General features: G+C 34.3%; 1 protein-coding gene across 1 annotated transcript in view; it reads left to right on the top strand.

The window, feature by feature from the left end:
* SNX14 (sorting nexin 14) overlaps positions 1-20,393 on the top strand; it is a 74,676-nt gene that overhangs the window by 40,935 nt on the left and 13,348 nt on the right. Inside the window, exons 8-14 of the mRNA XM_081829360.1 lie at positions 5,411-5,566; positions 5,941-6,065; positions 6,564-6,622; positions 8,617-8,643; positions 11,000-11,132; positions 16,702-16,903; positions 19,830-19,983. Coding sequence (XP_081685486.1) covers positions 5,411-5,566; positions 5,941-6,065; positions 6,564-6,622; positions 8,617-8,643; positions 11,000-11,132; positions 16,702-16,903; positions 19,830-19,983 — 856 coding nt within the window. The remainder of the gene's footprint in view (positions 1-5,410; positions 5,567-5,940; positions 6,066-6,563; positions 6,623-8,616; positions 8,644-10,999; positions 11,133-16,701; positions 16,904-19,829; positions 19,984-20,393) is intronic.

Raw genomic sequence — 20,393 nt, 5'->3', positions numbered from 1 at the left:
CATTGATTTTTTTTTTTTTAAGATTTTATTTATTTTTTGACAGAGAGAGACACAGCAAGAGAGGGGACACAAACAGGGGGAGGGGGAGAGGGAGAACAGGCTTCCTGCAGAGCAGGGAGCCTGATGTGGGGCTCGATCCCAGGACCCTGGGATCATGACCTGAGTTGAAGGCAAGACATTTAACGACTGAGCCACCCAGGCGCCCCTCTGTGCATTGATTTTATATCCTGCCACTTTACTGAATTCCTGTATGAGTTCTAGCAATTTTGGGGTGGAGTCTTTTGAGTTTTCCACATACAGTATCATGTCATCTGCTAAGAGTGAGAGTTTGACTTCTTTGCTGATCTGGATTCCTTTTCTTTTTGTTGTCTGATTGCTGAGGCTAGGACCTCTAGTACTGTGTTGAATAGCAGTCGTGAGAGTGGACATCCCTGCTGTGTTCCTGACCTTAAGGGAAAAGCTCTCAGTTTTTCCCCATTGAGAATGATATTTGCTGTGGGCTTTTGGTCGATGGTTTTTATGATATTGAGGTATGTTCCCTCTATCCCTACACTATGAAGAGTTTTAGTCAAGAAAGGATGCTGTACTTTGTCAAATGCTTTTTCTGCATCTGTTGAGAAGATCATGTGGTTCTTGTCCTTTCTTTTATTAAAGTAGCATATCACGTTGATTGACTTGTGGATGTTGAACCAACCTTGCAGCCCAGGAATAAATCCCACTTAGTCATGGTGAATAATCCTTTTATTGTACTGTTGGATTCTATTGGCTATTATCTTGGTAGGAATTATTGCATCCATATTCATCAGGATATTGGTCTGTAATTCTCCTTTTCTGTGGGGTCTTTGGTTTTGGGATTAAGGTAATGCTGGCCTCATAGAGTTTGGAAGTTTTCCTTCCATTTCTATTTTTTGAAACAGCTTCAGAAGAATAGGTATTAATTCTTTAAATTTTTGGTAGAATTCTCCTGGAAAGCCATCCGGCCCTGGACTCCTGTTTGTTGAGAGATTTTTGATTATTGCTTCAATTTCCTTGCTGGTTATGAGTCTGTTCATGTTTTCTGTTTCTTCCTGTTTCAGTTTTGGTAGTTTATATGTCTCTAGGAATGCATCTATTTCTTCCTGATTGCCTAATTCGTTGGCATATCGTTGTTCATAATATGTTCTTATAATTGTTTGTATTTCTTTGGTGTTGGTTGTGATCTCTCCTCTTTCATTCATGAATTTATTTATTTGGGTCCTTTCTGTTTTCTTTTTGGTAAGTCTGGCCAGGGATTTGTCATTCTTATTAATTCTTTTAATGAACCAGCTCCTAGTTTTGTTGATCTGTTCTACTGTTGTTGTGGTTTCTATTTCATTGATTTCTGCTCTCATCTTTATTAATTCTCTTCTGCTGGGTTTAGGCTTTATTTGCTGTTCTTTCTCCAGCTCCTTTAGGTGTAAGGTTAGGTTGTGTATTTGAGACCTTTCTTGTTTCTTGAGAAAGGCTGGTATTGCTATGTACTTCCCTCTTAGGACCGCCTTTGCTGAATCCCAAAGGTTTTGACCAGTTGTTTGTCATTTTCATTTGTTTCAGTGAATTTTTTTTAAAGATTTTATTTATTTGGGGGAGAGAGCATGTGTGTGCACAAGCAGGGGGAGGGGCAGAGGGAGAGGGAAAAACAGGCTCCCTGCTGAGCAGGGAAGCCCAACGTGGGGCTCAATCCCAGGACCCTGGTATCATGACCTGAGCTGAAAGCAGACGCTTATCCGACTGAGCCACACAGTTGTCCCTCCATGAATTTTTAAAATTCTTCTTTAATTTTCTGATTGACCAGTTCATTTTTTTTTTTTTAAGATTTTATTTATTTTGACAGAGTACAAGCAGGGAGAGCAGCAGGCAGAGGGAGAGGGAGAAGCAGACTCCCTGTTCAGCAGGGAACCCGATGTGGGACTTGATCCCAGGATCACGACCCCAGCCAAAGGCAGACACTTAACTGTCTGAGCCACCCAGTTGCCCCGACCCATTCATTCTTTAGTAGGATGCTCTTTAGTCTCTTTGAAACTTGAGTTCAAGTTTCAAAGCATTGTGGTCTGAAAATACGCAGGGAATGATCCCAGTCTTTTGGTACCAGTTGAGACTTGATTTGTGACCCAGTATGTGATCTATTCTGGAGAATGTTCCATGCGCACTCGAGAAGAATGTGTATTCTGTTGCTTTATGATAGAATGTTCTGAATGTATCTGTGAACTTCATTTGGTCCAGTGTGTCCTTTAAAGCCCTTGTTTTCTTGTTGATCTGCTTAGATGATCTGTCCATTGCAGTGAGGGGGATGTTAAAGTCCCCTACTTATTGTATTATTATGAATGTGCTAATTTTGTTATTAGTGGCTTTATATAATTTATGCCCCATGTTAGGGGTATAAATATTTACAATTGTTAGATATTCTTGTTGGATAGACCCTTTAATTATGATAATAGTGTCCTTCATCATCTTTTATTAAAGTCTTTGGTTTAAAATCAAGTTTGTCTGATATAAGGATTGCTACCCTAGCTTTCTTTTGATGTCCATTACCATGATAAATGGTTTTCCACCCCTTCACCTTCAATCTGGAGGTATCTGTGGGTCTAAAATGAGTCTCTTGGAGACGGCATTTTGATGGGTCTTGCTTTTTTATCCAGTCTGATACCCTGTGTCTTTTGATTGGAGCATTGAGCCCATATACAGTCAGAGTAACTATTGAAAGATATGAATTTAGTGCCATTGTATTACCTATAAAGTCACTTTCTGTATATTATCTCTGTTCCTTTTTGGTCTATGTTACTTTTGGGCTCTCTCTTCACTTAAAGGATCCTCTTTAATATTTCTTATAGGGCTGGTTTAGTGATCACGAGTTCTTTTAATTTCTATTTGTCCTGGAAGCTTTTTATCTCTCCTTTTAGTTTGAATGACACCCTTACTGGATAAGGTATTCTTGGCTGCATATTTTTCTCATTTAGCAACCTGAATATGTCATACCAGTCCTCTCTGGTCTGTTGGTCTCTGTGGATAGGTCTGTTGCCAGTCTAATGTTTCTACACCTATAGGTTACAGACCTCTTTTCCCCCTGAGCTGCTTTCAGGATTTTCTCTTCATCTCTGAGATTTGCAAGCTTCACTATTCTATGTTGAAGTGTGACCTATTTTTATTGATTTTGAGGAGGGTTCTCTGTGTCTCCTGGACTTGAATGCCTGCTTCTTTTCCCAGATTAGGGAATTTCTCTGCTATAATTTGCTCCAAATACCTTCTGCCCCCCTCTCTCTCTTTCCTCTTCCTCTGCGGTCACAATTATTCTAATATTGTTTCGCTTTATGACATCACTTATCTCTCGAGTTCTCTGCTCATGATGTAGTAGTTGTTTATCCCTTTTTCTCAGCTTCTTTATTCTCCATCATTTGGTCTTTTATATCACTAACTCTCTCTGCTTCCTCATTTATCCTAGCAGTTAGAGCCTCCATTTTTTATTGTATCTCATAAATAGCCTTTTTGATTTCTACCTGATTAGATTTTAGTTCTTTTATTTCTCCAGAAAGGGATTCTCTTGTGTCTTCCATTGTTTTTTTTCAAGCCCAGCTATTATCTTTTTAATCATTATCCTGAACTCTAGTTCCAACATCTTACTTATATCCATACTGATTAGGTCCCTGGCAGTTAGTACTGCCTCTTGTTCTCTTTCTTGAGGTGAGTTTTTCCGTCTTGTCATTCTTGCAGAAAGTGGTTGTCTTTCTTTATGTAGAGTTGCAGTTATTCTTTTCTTACAATCTCAGGTTGAGTTTGCAGGTGTTCAGAATGATTTGATAGCGATCTAGCTGAATTCCTGGGAGGAGACGAAACTTAGGTCTCCTACTCCTCTGCCATCTTGGACTATCAGTTTTTGTCTTTTTGAAAAGATGTTTATTTTGTCTTCATTTTGAAGGCTATTTTACCAAATATGGAATTTTAGATTGACAGGTTTTTCTTTTAACACCCTGAAATAATGACCTGAGCAGAAATCAAGATTTGGACACTTAACTGACTGGGCCACCCAGGTGCCCCAATAACTATTCCTCCTAAGGAGAAATTACCTGCCATTCTTATGTATGCACCTCTTTTTATAATATCGCCTTTCTCCCTGGCTGGTTTTACAGTTTTCTCTTAATTTTTGGTTCTCAGAAATTTGACTATACTGTGTAGTTTTCTTTTTATATGTTCTGCTTAGATTTTACTGAGATTCTTGAATATGTAGGTTGGTGTCTTTCATCACTTTTGAAAATTCTTGGCTGTTGGGGCACCTGGGTGGCTCAGTTGGTTAAGCGTCTGACTCTTGGTTTTGGCTCAGGTCAAGATCTCTCGGTCGTGAGATTGAGCCCTGTGTTGGGCTCCACTCTGAGCATGGAACCTGTTTGGGATTCTCTCTCTTTTCTCCCCCTATCCTCCCCCACACCCCTACCACTCACACTCTCTCTCCTTCTCTAAAAATCTAAGAAAAAGAAAATTCGTGTCTGTTATCTCTTTAGATATTTTGCCTCGTTTTTTTTTCCTCCTTTCCCTTCAAGGCTCCAATTATATGAATTGGCTATTATCCCAAGATCATATATGTTCTGTTCCTTTTTTAAAAACTATTTCATTTCCTCTTTATGTTTCAGTTGGATAATTAAAAATTAGGGGGTGAACTCCATGTTAATACCTCTTGTAATAAGAAAGGCAGTTAATATTTTGTCTGTTCTGCTGTCATCTGTGATTTTAGAAAAAAAGATTAATTTGTTTTCATACCCAGCTCCGTTAGTAGTCTATAGTCTCCATGATAGAAGGAAATATTGTTTAAAAACATTGACTGTGGGGCGCCTGGGTGGCTCATTTGTTAAGCGTCTGCCTTCGGCTCAGGTCATGATCCCAGAGTCCTGGGATCAAGCCCCACATCGGGCTCCCTACTCGGCGGGAAGCCTTCTCCCTCTCCCACTCTGCCTGCTTGTGTTCCTGCTCTTGCTGTCTCTGTCTCTGTCAAATAAATAAATAAAATCTTAAAAAAATAAAAATAAAAACATTGACTGGAACTTAAAAAACCTTAGGTTTCACTGTTATTTAGTGAATTGGATTTCAAAATATTAAAGCCCCTTGGTATAAACAATTAATCGAATACGTTCTTTAAATATACTATTCTAAATTTTAGAAATTCGTATTGCTGTGCAAGTATTTACATATTTTATATTATCATATAAAATATTTGGTTAACTGAGTTTCTCATTCATCTGGGTAAATTTTATTTCCAATTAAATTTTTTTAGAAAGCTTAAAATGATGAATAGATTGTAATTGTTGCTTTTAATATTGATTACAATAAGACTGGGAAGAGTATATTATATATTGTATTATTTTATATTGAAATAATTCATTTTTTCATTTTCCTAATTTGCTAGAGGAATTCAATGATAGAATTTTACGACCAGAGTTATCAAATGATGAAATGCTTTCTCTTCATGAAGAATTGCAGAAGATTTATAAAACATATTGTTTGGATGAAAGTATAGACAAAATTCGATTTGATCCCTTTATTGTAGAAGAGATTCAAAAAAGTAAGTCAAAGATGTTGATGAGAATATAGCCCTTTTACAAATTTTAACGTTTTCAGAATTTTCTTCTGTATTCAGTGTTTATTATTACAACAGCTGTGTGAGGTGCACAGGTAGCCATTTTCCTATTTAACTAAAAAGATGAAAGCTTTGATGAAGAAATTGACTCACAGTTCACCTAACTAATACTTGCCAGAATTGTAGCTTGGTGGTTCTGATTCCTCATCCTGGTTTGATTTTTATAGCTTACAAGTGGCTTTTCTGCGAAACAAAGTTTTAGGACTGTTTGTATGCTCTCTCACTGTTATTTTAAACTAATATATAATGTATTTATGGTATTCATAAACAATTTCTACAATGTAATTTTTTTTTAATAGTTGCTGAAGGCCCATATATAGATGTTGTTAAACTTCAAACTATGAGATGTCTCTTTGAAGCATACGAACATGTACTGTCTCTCTTGGAGAATGTGTTTACTCCTATGTTCTGCCACAGTGATGAGGTAAGTCAAAATACTAATCTTGTTTAAGGATTTTTCTTCAAAATTTCATAGTGGCTTTGATATCAATAGATGAGTGATTCAAATAACAAAATAAACAGAGAAATAAAATATGATTAATTTAAAAAGTGAATACTCTTTCACTACAGAAATTAACGGAGATTAGAAGTTTACTGTAAAAATTCTCAATACCAAAACCATATTTGTATATATCTGATTAGGTAGATTGTGACCAAATTGGTCTACCTGATTGGCCATATGCCTGAGTGGCTTTATAATACTGTGGTGTTGCAGAAACTCCATTCTACTTTTACATACATTATTTACAGACATGTGGAAATCAAATCACCTGAATATCTCCATTTGCAGTATTATAATCCTTACTCTATTTGCCTATGGTTGTTTTCACTTGATTTAAATTTTGTTTTCTTTGAAGTGGAAAGTAGTATGGTAAAATAGCATGTTTTAATATAAAATAGATTAATCATAATTTTTTTAAAGTATTTCAGGCAACTTTTAAGAGGTGCAGAATCACCAACACGCAATTCAAAATTGAACAGGTAGGTATGGTAAGTCATCTGTATGGTTTGTTTTTGTACTTGTTGTTGCTAATTATTCTTGTGTCTGTTCTTTTTTGATTATGTGGTGCCATTGCTACATAAGTAGACATTTTATTAAGTTATTATAGAGTTGTACTGTATATAGTAACCTGAAAATGCCTGAAATTCTTTTAGAAAAACTTAACAAGATACACACCATTGCCTTCCTAATATCATAATTAATACATATTAGTGCTTGATCACCTGCTTTATTGGATCTTATGGACTACATGCATAAATGAAATCTATAGATAACTCAGTTTTAGACAGCTTTCCCCCCCCTGGAGAATACTTTTTATTAGAGTACTTGTTACAAATGTGGAGAGGTTTTTCTCCCTTTCCCTTTTCCCTTTCTGGAAATATATGTGCATAGTTATGTAACTCAGAGAAATAACAAAAGAGAGCTTTATCCATTTATAAACTGGATAAGTAATGTCTTGATTTGCCCTTATGTTGTTGTACGTACAAAATTGACACAGATATCAAATCTGTCAGTCCACAGAATAGATATTCACATTGCTCTCAACACCTTCCAGTTTGAGCAAGAATCTAATATATAAGTAAGTTGGAGATGTGGTACAAAGACACAAGTAGGTCGGAAACTGGAGTGTTTTTAGATAGAACAAGGAAAAATGTGAAAACCTTAGCCATGAGGTGGATATATTGTATTTTTTGACATTAACCAAGGGATGTGGAAACAGATTTGAATTTTTTGATTGTTGAATTTATATATTACAGTCATGAAACACTGACTTAACAAAAATTCTATCCTTGTTATTTAAAATAGCATACTTTATCCAATCTAAATACCTCTTCTTTTATTTGAATACTTTTTTAAGACTTTTATCAAATTTTCCAGCATCATTTGAGAAGCAGGTGGAATTTATTTCTGTTTATAGACAGGATTTTGGAGTGCCATAGTAGAATATTAAGCTTAATCACTCTCCTGTATAGGACCATTTAGGGGAAAGTGGTTCTTTGATCTTATAAGCCTGCTGAGGAACTAAGTCAGGGTCATAACTTCAGAGCTGGAAAGCTTTCTTTGCCACTTTGAGAACACCTGGTTGTCTTCCAACATACTACACTAATTTTGCTCTCTTTAAAATATAAGATAAACAGGAAGAAAATATGGACTCTTTACATTGTGCATACTGATTATGGTCTTTAAAAGTATGTTTTTCTTTATATTGACCTGACTTTAATATTAACTATCAGTCTTGTCAGGACTCTGCTTCTGTGATACTTACTCATTTACCTATATAAAATAAGTAAAAGACTTACTTAACATTCTTTCATTGAAAATTTAGAGTAGCATTGCTAATTTGCTAAGTGACTTAAAATATGTAAAATATTTATTCATATATTTTATGTCTATTCTGTTTAATTGTATTTTAAAAGTAAAAATTTTAATGCATATTAATGTTAACCTGTTGTTCTGTTTCTTCCATACTCGAAGGATAACTTAAAAAATATATTTAGGGACTTTCTTTTGTTCACTTTGTTTCTTAGCTTAAAACATATATTTCAAAATGTGTGAAGCATATATAATTATATTTAATACAGACTTGAATTTCATGTTGGAAAACACTGAGTTTGTTTTCTGTGCCAAGTTTTTGGTGGCTTAGTCTCTGCATACTTTCCACCATATCAAACAAATGGTGTGCCTAAATGAGGGCAAAAAATACAGTTATTTCCTGACAGTAGTTTAAGAACTTTTTTTTAATGGTCTAGAATTCATACCCCCAATTCCCACCCCCCCCCCCCACAGCCATGGTGCTTTCTCTTTCCTTTATTATGTTATACAAATTCTTTCCCTTTGCAGAGATAAATGCTATCCAGTTGTGTAACCTTTAAAGCTTTTAAATTTTGTTTTGTTTTCTAAAGTGAAACTTATTTAATATCTGGGCTTTCTCTCTCTCCTTTCCTTATATAATTTCACTTATCTGTTACTGCAGAGGTAGCCTAAGTTTGGATGATTTTCGGTAAGTCTTGAGACAGCATGTGATTTTTTTCTATATAAATTATCTTTTTAAGTTCAGGAAATATGTCCAAAACAACCTAAGTACAACAAAAAGGGAAAAAGGAAACACTGCTATTACTACTGCCTTTATATCAACTATTTGGGATATCCTTTTATTTATTTATTTTTAAAAAATATTTTATTTAAATTCAATTTAGTTAACATATACTGTATTATTAGTTTTAGGGGTAGAATTTAGTGATTCATCAGTTGCGTATAACACCCAGTGCTCATCATGTGCCCTCCTTTCTGCCCATCACCCAATTACCCCATCCCCCCCCCCACCTCCCCTCTGGCAACCCTCAGTTTGTTTCCTTTAGTTAAGAGTCTCTTATGGTTTGCCTCCCTCTCTGTTTTCATCTTATTGTATTTTTGGGATATCTTTTTTTTTTTTTTTAAGATTTTATTTATTTATTTGAGAAGAGGGTAAGAGAGAGAAAGAGCAGAAGCAGGGAAAGGGGCAGGCTCCCTGCCAAGCAAGGAGCCCGATGTGGGACTCTATCCCAGGACCCTGGGATCATGACCTGAGCCAAAGGCGGAGGCTTAACCCACTGAGCCACCAGGTGTCCCTGGGATATCCTTTTAAATTTAACCTCTAATTTGATTCTAGATATCTCCTTTTTGTTTTCTTTCTTTTTTTTTTTTTAAGATTTTATCTATTTGAGGTAGACTCCATGCCCAGTGTGGAGATTGAACTCACAACCCTGAGGTCAAGAGTCTCAGGCTGTACCAGCTGAGCCAACCAGGCCCCCCTGGATATCTCCTTTTTGAAATAGCATGATATATATCATAAAATAAAAATGTCAGTTTAAAATAAAATAAAAAGCTAGTATCCATCTGTTCAAAGCTATTGATTGATTGATTTTTTTGTTACTGGTTTTGCTAAATTACTTTTAGAATTACTTGTGTTTAAAGAACTTTTTTTTTTTAAAGCAAGAAGTACAGTATTTGTGTATTTCTGGGGATAATCAGAAGTGAGATATTTAAAAAAATGTCAGATTTCAAAAAGTCCAATTTTGTATAATCTATCTAAATCCTAGAGATTTTAGTAATATTTTGTTAACATTTTCATAATTGGTTTTGGAAACACTCTATCAGAGAGAATTGTGTTTACAGTTCTGGATTTTAAAAAAACCAGATTGAATGCTTGTTTAAATAAAATAATCTTCTGATTTAAGTACCCTTTTTACTACTAACTGTTTATTAGAGTTTTTCCCGTTTTAAAGTAAGTCTGATTTGCTCCTTAGACTTGTATAAAATGCACGTCATTAATGTACCAGGTATATTTGAAACTTGATCAATTTATTTTTATTTCTGTAGTTGTTGTGTCATTTCAGTAAATAAATTTTGCTTGTGGAAATAATAGCTGTCCATTAAGTTAAGCATCCATAGCAAACTTTTTTGGATTTTAAAATAGTCATTTTTATTTAAGGGTATCTGTTGTATGGGCAGCATTACATAGTGAGCATGAGTTTTAAATTAGGTAAAAGGTCTGCTTTTTTTTGTTGAAACATGGGACAGTAGGCTGTAGTGGAGGAAATTTTTGCTGCTTTTTGGATTATTTTTTGTTGTTGCTTTCCAGCTATTTCTGCTTTTAGAAATTTACTTTTGAAAAAAATTATAAAACCAATATTTAATATGTATGTCAGAGCAGGCTGCTTCCTTAGGCTACATTTGCTTTTGTACTTATGTTTATTGCTAACCATTCCCTTTGGCATTTTATCTTTTTTTTTGTTACTTCGAAGTTAAGTAAGATGCATTTTATACTTCATTCCTCTTTTGAGTATATGATTATAAAGTTGAAATTTGCTTAAAAATTTTCAGTCACAGAGGACAGAAGTTTTTGTTTAGGTCTGTCTAAAAATGAAGGACTGAGAAGGTCATAGTTTTATATTTTTTTTCTGTTACACTGTTATTTTAGCAGTGCAGTTCTAAATGGATACATTGTTTTGAATGTTGTTCTTACCACATTTTTTATTTCAAAATATGTATGGCAGTAAGAACTGTGTACCACTAGGGGGCTCTCATCTTTTAAAACATTTTAGTTCAGTTAATGTTTTAAATAGTAGGTAAATTCCAAACATTTATTAGTAAATACTGTCCCATTTATTCATACCCCCAAATTTAAACTTTAAATGTTTTGTCACTTTTGTCTTCTGAGATGTTGGGACTCAATCTATGACTAAGAACTCCAAAAAGTTATGTTAGCTCTATCTTCAGATTACCCTTTTCACAGCTATTTTTATTGTTTAAACAGAGTAAACTAGACTGTTGTGATAATTCGCTATGTACTTGATACATTTTTGTTTAATATTTAGGAGCACACAGAAAAGAGGAGAATCATTTGGAATCAGCAGAATAGGTAGCAAAATTAAAGGAGTATTTAAAAGTACCACAATGGAAGGAGCTATGTTGCCTAATTATGGGTTAGCTGAAGGTGAAGATGACTTTGTAAGTAAAAATTCTTCAATTTGATATATGTATAAATTCAGACCTACAATGGCATAAAAATTGGACATGCTTATTTTGTTTTCTCTCTCCTTTATTTTACTTATTTCAGACTTCTTTTCTATCCCTTATTTTTTCATTAGTTATTATAGTTTCATGGTGCTGATCTAATTTGTAAAGATCCTGAGCACTAAGTTAACTGCTTGTTAAGGCCAGAATGGTTTATTGAGCTGAGGTAGTTCTAATAGTCAAACAATTTACCATCATGTGGTTAGGCTTTTACTTTGTATCCTGATCTTATCTCTTTCCAACCATATGGTCCAGGCAAACAGAATTATTGATAAATTCCTTTACTCCTTGATACTCAAACTGTGATTGTTACATGAACAGCATCAGTATTACCTGGGAGCTTAGTATAAGTGAAGAATCTCTGGTTTCATCCTAGACCTACTGAATCAATTTGTACTTTAACAAGATTTGTGGTTGATTTATATGCACATTACACCCACCATGCTATTTTATCTCCTTGATCTTTGCACATGCTGTCCTTGGAATATCCTTTATTTACATAGAAAATTCATATTTATCTTTCAGAATCCAGCTGCTTCCCTTAAACCCTTACCTGGATCCCCAAGTAGAACTGAACATTCCCTCATTTGTGCCCCTTGTTAGAGCATATGTTAAAGCATGCACCAAAAATTGTATTTGAAATGATATGTTTATGATTGTTTTCTTTACCAGTTAATTCCATAAAGACAGATATTGTCTCATCTGTACTTTTTATTTGTTAAACAAATCTTTATTAAACAGAGTTCCTGGGTCCTTATTTTGCTCTTTAATGACTGAGCAGTGGGGATAAAATGATGATTAAGAGAGACTTTGCCCTTAAGATATTTACTAACCTGGATATCAAAAGGCATGAATAGAAGTGATTGGATTGTCAATGACCAAGAAGAAGGAATGGGGGAGAGAAGAGTATATAAACCCATTTTTTTCTCTTACTCCTTCCTTTTGACCTGTGTCCCATTGCATGATGAATGTTTATTGCTAACCATTCCCTTTGGCATTTTATCTTTTTGTTGTTGTTGTTACTTTGAAGTTAAGTAAGATGCATTTTATACTTCATTCCTCTTTTGAGTATATGATTATAAAGTTGAAATTTGCTTAAAAATTTTCAGTCACAGAGGACAGAAGTTTTTTGTTAAGGTCTGTCTAAAAATGAAGGACTGAGAAGGTCATAGTTTTATATTTTTATATATTTATATTTTTATATTATTTTTAATTTATATTGTATTTATATATATTTATATATACTTATAAATACATATAATTATATATATATTAAGTATGTATTAAATATATTTTAAGGAGATTCATTGCTTCATAATTTAAGTGGAAGAAAATCTTAATTCTTCTTTTTTCCTTCTTAGGTAATCCAAATATAACATTCTTTTTTCTGGTTATGCCCTGGTCTTTTCTTAAAAGTGTGGGTAGAAGAAAGACAGTAGACCAGAAGTGGTAGTCTTTTTTCAAAATAATGTTTATTTATGTATTTTTAAAATTTTAAGCATATTATAATCTCAGTTTTTTAATAATATGGAAAAGTGGCAACAAATTTAAAATACCACCCATAATCCTACCACTCAGTAACCATTTCTGTTAACATTTTGGTGATTTAAAAAAAAAAAAAAACACCTTTCCTTTCTCATCCACATCCCACTCTCTTCCCACTTAATATTACCTTCCCACTTAATATTACTTAATATTACCTTCCCACTTAATATTACTTAATAGAAGTGAAAGCATTTACCCATGTTATTGTGAACTTTCCAAAACATAGTTTTTGTTTGGGAAGACGTACTTTTTATTTTTTGTTCTGCCTGATTACTTGAAATATAAGCTGGTTTTTTTGTTTTTGTTTTTGTTTTTTGTTTTTGCTTCAGGAATAGAAGGATAGTCTTTAAAAAGGTGAGAGAGTTCTGTTTTATAGTGGCTCAAGAAAGAAGAAAATTCTTGATTTGGAAGCAAAGATAGTGATAAGCAAAAGTATAAGAAGAGCGCAAACTAATCTCTAATACTCTGAAAGAAAAGGTATGGGTGAATAGGCTGTTGACCCAGACTAAGATGGTGTCAGTTAGGATTTAGAGGGCACTGTGCTAGTTTTTTTTTTTTTAAGTTTATTTATTTAAGTAATCTTTACCCCCAACGGGCTTGAACTCACGACCCCAAGATCAAGAGTTGCATGTTCTTCCAACTGAGCCAGGCACCCCAGCACGGTGCTAGTTCTAAGCTGTGGACCTTGAGGAATCTTCTTTGTCTTGTTGAGGAAGTTCAGGGGAAAGGGAAGTTGCCAGCCTCATTACCAGGGCTAAAGTGGTGTGTGATTCGCATTTGGGACCTAGAAGACATTTTCTTTTAGAAATCTTGATGTGATCATTTGGTGGCAGTGCCTCCTTGCTATGTGACCTTGGATAAATTGCTTAATTTTATTGTGACTTGGTTTCCTCACATGTGAATGGGGATGATAGTATCTAGCTTACATAAGGGTGTTGTGAGGATTGAACAAGTAATATGCACGAAGCACTTAGGACAGTACCTAGCATATGGTAAGGGCAATAAGCACTATACAGTATTATAATAGTATCAATTCTCATAAATGTATGAATGTAAATTATGGATTAGATTGACATATGTATGCTGGCCTGGGAACCAAAGTCCACTGCATAAGATTGAGTCTGTTTGAAAGTGTTTATCTGTCCAAGTTCAGAACTGATTTGCAAATAAACTTTTGGAATGTAATATGCCCGTTGGTATGTTGGCAGTTATTTCCATATAGGAAAAGATAATAATGAGGAACATTAGTATTTCTTAAGGAAATAGGGGGACATCTTTTTGCCTTTTATCCTCTGCCACCTTTATTCTCCATCCTTTTTGTAGAGGGAAGATCTGTATGAAAACAAAAAAGTACTTTGTTTTCCTTTTCATTAAATTTTGGTTTATAATATTTACTTACTTTCAAATAACATTAAAGGAAGCCCTGAAAATTCTTTAGAGAAATACTGTCCTAGAGATTATTCATTAAACTATTTTGATATAAATACCATTTAAATGGTAACAGTAATAGTAATTCATTTTAAAAATTTGTCCTTTGTTTCATGGGTATTTTTATGTTGCTAAGAATTTTGTTCTCTCGTTTTGTTTCTTAGATTGATTTTAGGGAACTTTTTATTTAAGAATGTCTATTTTTTTTTTTAAATAAACTCTACACCCAACATGGGGCTTGAGCTCATAATACTGAGGTCAAGAGTCATGTGCTTCACTGACTGAGCCAGCTAGGTGCCCCAAGAATGTCTGTTTTTTGGCATTTAGTCAGCTTGTTAAACAAATTATCTGTCATTTTATGATCAGTTACCCTTCTGATATCTAAGAAGCTGAATCCATTAACAAAAATACAGTTGTAATAGCCATAGAAAATGCTACTCTGTACCTCAGGTTCCAAGTAATGGAGTGGGCATTTCCCTCACAAATTCTTCTGTTTTTCTTTCAGGTATATAAGGAGATAAGCCTTGTCCCAAAAAAGGCAAAAACCAATACATATCATCTGTTTTTATAGTTTTTTTTTTTTCTTTTTAGGACTTGAAGACTTTTTAATAGAGTATTAAGAGGTCCTCCTAAGGTCACTAACAGTCTTACTAGGGATTATGGAAAGCCTTTTCGGACAAGAACAGAAAAGGATAATTGCTAAGGGACGTTGTAGGGGAGGGAAAGAATTCACTTAGAAGAGAGGTGACTGCCAGGTGTGGGGAAAAAAGTAAAACTGCGAGTGAAGGTAGGGTGCTAAAATTCTGGAAAGAAATCTATCTCTACTACTCATTTGCTCTGAATACACTATGCAGAATTTTCTTAAGTGTGCACAGTCTTTGACTCATTGTCTTAAAGAAGTATGTTCAAGGGGCACCTGGGTGGCTCTGTCGTTAAGCGTCTGCCTTAGGCTCAGGTCATGATCCCAAGGTCCTGGGATTGAGCCCCGCATCAGACTCCCTGCTCAGCCATAGGCCTGCTTCTCCCACTCCCCCTGGTTGTTTTCTCTCTCTCTCTCAAATAAAATCTTTAAAAAAAAAGTATGTTCAAGATGGATGTGTTTTTATCTGTAATATTTTGCCTTCTTTAACATGAATTTGAGATGTCTAGGTGATCAGGTGTTTTAATGTGTTAATTCAGAGGTTCCCTTTTAATTTAATGAAGTAGAGACAGTTTTTCCTTCTTTATGTATATTTCTAGAACATGTTTAAAATTTCTTTTTAAAAACAATTGTTCTTCAAGTAATATTTTAAACTACTATTTTAAACATTTATATTATTAAAATTTTAGAAGCCAAGAGTTGAAAAAAGAAACTTAATTCTATGGAGGTGTGTCCCTTTCACGTCATTTTTCATTTTTTATATTACTTAACTGCAGTGAATATATTTATACTTGTGCCTTTTCCACAGTTTAAAAAAAATTTACTTGGAATAAATACTTTCATTAGACTACATTCCCAGAAGTGAAATTATAGATCTTCCTTAGCTTACAGTGGGGGACATTTTCTTTTAGAAAGTTGAAAATGCATTTAACTTTTTATAATTTTTTTTTAATTTTAAAAGATTTTATTTATTTGAGAGAGAGCGAGTGCATGCGCACGAGTGGGGGGTAGAGGGAGAAGCAGATTCCCCGCTGAGCAGGGAGTCCAACGTGATGCTAAAAATGCATTTAATACACCTAGCCTACTGGACATCATAGCTTAGCCTAGCCTAGCCTACCTTAAGCAAGCTCAGAATGCTTACATTAGCCTACAGTTGGGCAAAATCATCTAACACAAGGCCTATTTTATAATAAAGTATTGAGTATCTCATGTAATTTATTGAATACTGTATTGAAAGTGAAAAAGAATGGCTTTTTGGGTACAGAATGGTTGTAGGTGTATTGGTTGTTTACCTTCGTGATTGAGTGGCTGCCCAGGAGTTGTGGCTTGCGCCACCGCCCAGTATCACAAGAGATTATCACACTGCACACTGTTAGCCTGGGAAAAGATAAAAACTCAAAATTCAAAGTACAGCTTCTACTGAATGCATATCGCTTTTGTATCATAGTAAAGTTGAAAAATCATAACTTTTGAACTATCATAAGTCGGTGACCATCTTTACTTAGTTAAAACTGTTTTATGACTCTTTCTCAATACATATTGTCAGAATGAAAAATACCAGTACATTAATTTTTACTTAGTACCATAGTTAAATATTTTTCTATATTTGTATATTTTCAAGATCTTTAATCTCTGAAGTGCCTATTTTCTCTTTTCTATGGAATTTTCATATATAGGTGATATAATAAATCCTGGAGTTGATGCTAGTAACTTGTTTTTAATTTTTTATCTTTGTATTTTTTGTAGAAAATTTGGTATCACCTAATTTCAAATGTTTTGTATTAGAAAATTATGAAATTTATATGGACATACTCTTTATAGTTGTACCTTGTATGCTATAGGTCTAAAGGACCTGGAAATATTAAATTTTTCCTGATGATGTTTTTCCAGATTGAAGAAGGTATTGTTGTAATGGAAGATGATTCTCCAGTGGAAGCTGTGAGCACACCTAATACTCCCCGAAACCTTGCTGCATGGAAAATTAGCATTCCATATGTAGACTTTTTTGAAGATCCTTCCTCTGAAAGGAAAGAGAAAAAGGAGAGAATACCTGTGTTTTGTATTGATGTCGAAAGAAATGATAGAAGAGCAGGTAGGAAGCTTTATGAATACCTTTCTTAAAAGATGCTGATTAGTCTGTATTTATCAGGAATGATAAACATTTTTCCATTTCTAACTTTTGAGTATGACTGCACATCTGAAAGATAAGTGTCTGAACAGAAATTTGAATGAAAGCTTAGGCTTTTCTAGGTTATCTCTAGTACCATTTAACTAATTTGTTCAACCAATATGTATTGAGTAGATGTGTGTGAGACATGTTGACAGTGCAGCAAGGCATTTTATGTAATGTTCTTTTAATGGTTTTGTTGCCATCATCATTAACCATTATACTTAATTGACTATCAGTAACGCATATAGCAGTGTATCAGGTATTATACCAGTTTCATTAAGATAGCATTTCTCTTCCATTGTTGTGGGCTAATTAGAATTTATAAAAATATGATAAAACACAATGTGACAAATTTTCCTCATGTTTTGCTATCTTTTTTCTTTTGGTAGTTTCAGATGTGAACTAATAGAGAAGGGGGTAAATAGCATCCATAGCAAGGTAACAGTCACTACCCTGGGTTTTGTCCAAGAAGTGGGGCATTCAGTGTGAGCAAAAGCACATCAAAGTTGTGCACATTTTGGGAATGATAGAAAAATGAAGTTGAGCTTGGGCAGAGGGAACTGTCTGTGGTGAAAGAAGGAAAAAAAAGTGGCAGTGTTAGGAAATGGTTTTGAACTAATGATGTAATGTATGGTGACTAACATAATAAAATTAAATTAAAAAAAAAGGTTTTGAGAGAGGAGTGACTAAATGTTAGCATGAAGGTCAGTGCTAATAATTCCCCTTGTTTTTCAAAAAATAATAGGTTTTTAAAATTTTTCTTAGAAGCTAATCCTATTTCAAGAAATAAAACATAGGAATGGGAAAGGAAGAATGCTTGGAGTAGCTATCAATGATTTTTCCTCTTATAACTAAGTACCAGGCATGGTCTTGCTCTGTCCAGTTCGGAGTCAGTGCTACTTGATTTTGCTGCTGTTGCCATTCAGTCTTGCTGGTTGCTTTTCTAGCTCAGCATTCTAATAGGTGTAGAGACAAACCATTGTTGATATTATAGTCTGATTTCAGTTTCAAACATAGTTTGGTATGCATCTTTGTCTGCTGTTTCTACTGATTGGCATTTTAAGTGTTGGAAAGAATTGAAAAGAAATACTGTAGTTAGTTTCTGGATTCAACTACTTCTGTGCTTAGTACTTAAAGTCTGGCTCTTCCCACACTGTTCTTCTTTCTCAGAAAATTATTTTAAACTTCTGACTCTTCAGATATAAATTCCTATCATTATAAGTAAATTTATGTAAGCATGTAACTTGTGTCCTTTTCAAAGATTTACATATGATATACTTTTAAATTACTATGTTTTTGCCTTTTGGACAGACATCATTAATTTTTGTGCTTTATTTTTAGAAGTTTGCCTTAATAATTTAACCATAAAATTTAAACCAAAAAATCTTAAAACTAAGGATTATTTTTCTCAGCAGTGCTACAGACTTGTCAGTGTAATGTGCTTTTAGGAAGCCATGGCCCATGAGGGGAAAAAAGTGCATCATTGATGTTATATGTGTAGCAAAATAGCAATTTTAGGATTTTAAAAACCAAAACTAAGTATGATATAGATCTTTTAAGACCAATGTTGAGGAAGAAAAATTCGATTTCCTTTATAGATTGTGACTATATCATTTTTTTTTTAAAGCTTTTATTTATTTATTTGAGAGAGAGAGAGAGAGTGAGCACAAGCAGGGGGAGAGGCAGAGGGAGAGAGAAAGGGAGAAGCGGGCTCCTGATGTGGGGCTCGATCCCAGGACCCTGGGATCATGACCTGAGTTGAAGGCAGACGCTTATCTGACTGAGCCACCCAGGTGCCCCTATCATGTTTTTTTCTAAATACAGGTGGTGTTTTTGGGTTATTGTGTGTGTGTGTGTTTTTTTAAAGATTTTATTTATTTATTTGACAGAGAGAGACACAGTGAGAGAGGGAACACAGGCAGGGGGAGTGGGAGAGGGAGAAGCAGGCCTCCCGCTGAGCAGGGAGACCGATGCGGGGCTCAATCCCAGGACCCTGGGATCATGACCTGAGCTGAAGGTAGATGCTCAACAGGCTGAGCCACCCAGGTGCCCCTGGGTTATTGTGGTTTTAGTTGACTTTGTTCATTATATTTCCAAATCTATGCTAGAATGACATGAGATGCTAATAATAGCAGTTAACATTTTGGGGGTACTTACTCTGTGCTGTGCACTCTACAGAAGTGATTTAAGTGGATTATTTTATGTAATGGGTACAATTATTTTTATTCTAAGCAACTTAAGGCACAGTGAGGTTATTTGTTCAAGTTCACTTAGTAAATGGGGGAGCTGGGATTGGAATAGGCAGTCTGACCCAATTCATTCTGTAAACCATTACTTTGTACTGTTTAATTTAGTGGCCACATGTATCAGTGAAAATTAAATTATATTAAAATTTTAGTTACTTACAATAGCCACATTTCAAGTGATCAGTAACTACATGTGGCTAATAGCTTCTATATTAATGCAGATAATATAAAACATTTTCAGAATTGCAGTAAGTTCTGTTGGATAGTGCTGTCTGTATTGTTTTAGATCAGGGCAGTTGGTAAATATTTGAGAGACCTAAAATTGATCGTAAGTTTTATGAAATACATTATTTCTATGACATTTTAAAAATAATAACTGCATTATTTTTTGAAATTTGTCAGCTCTATGATTCTGTTGTAGAAAAATTATTTATTAGATAACTTCATAAATAGGTAAAATTTATCCATCTCTTAAATTTAAAATTAAAATATGGGATAAAATACGTTAATGGTGATGTTAAGAAATAATTATTAAGACTGGAATAATTTCTAATAGTTTATAAAATTATTTATTACTTATTGTGTATTCATTCAATTTACAGTTGGGCATGAGCCTGAACATTGGTCTGTCTATAGAAGATATCTAGAATTCTATGTACTTGAATCAAAACTAACAGAATTTCATGGTATGTTGTTTTTGAAAAAAATGTTCCATTTTCGCATTAGCTTTCTTGAAGAAGCTCTTGAACTAGATTAATTTTTTGATTTTAAGTAATTATACCAAGAAAATGTGACAGTAACACTTGTGTACACTGCTGTTCATAATAGGAATGAACTGTTTTTATCTTATTTCTGCCTTATATATATTTTTAATTATGTTAATCACCACACATTACATCATTAGTTTTTGATGTAGTGTTCCATGATTCATTGTTTGCGTATAACACCCAGTGCTCCATTCAGTACGTGCCCTCCTTAACACCCATCACCGGGCTAACCCATCCCCCCACCCCCCTCCCCTCTAAAACCCAGTTTGTTTCTCAGAGTCCATAGTCTCTCATGGTTCGTCTCCCCCTCCGATTTCCCCCCCTTCATTTTTCCCTTCCTGCTATCTTCCTTTTTTTTTTTTTTAACATATAATGTATTATATGTTTCAGAGGTACAGG

The sequence above is a fragment of the Leptonychotes weddellii genome, chromosome 8 (assembly GCF_054177405.1).
Source record: "Leptonychotes weddellii isolate Sample4059 chromosome 8, ASM5417740v2, whole genome shotgun sequence".
Classification (NCBI taxonomy): Eukaryota; Metazoa; Chordata; class Mammalia; order Carnivora; family Phocidae; genus Leptonychotes; species Leptonychotes weddellii.
The sequence above is the reverse complement of the archived record's forward strand: the minus strand, read 5'-3'. Positions and strand labels throughout refer to the sequence as shown.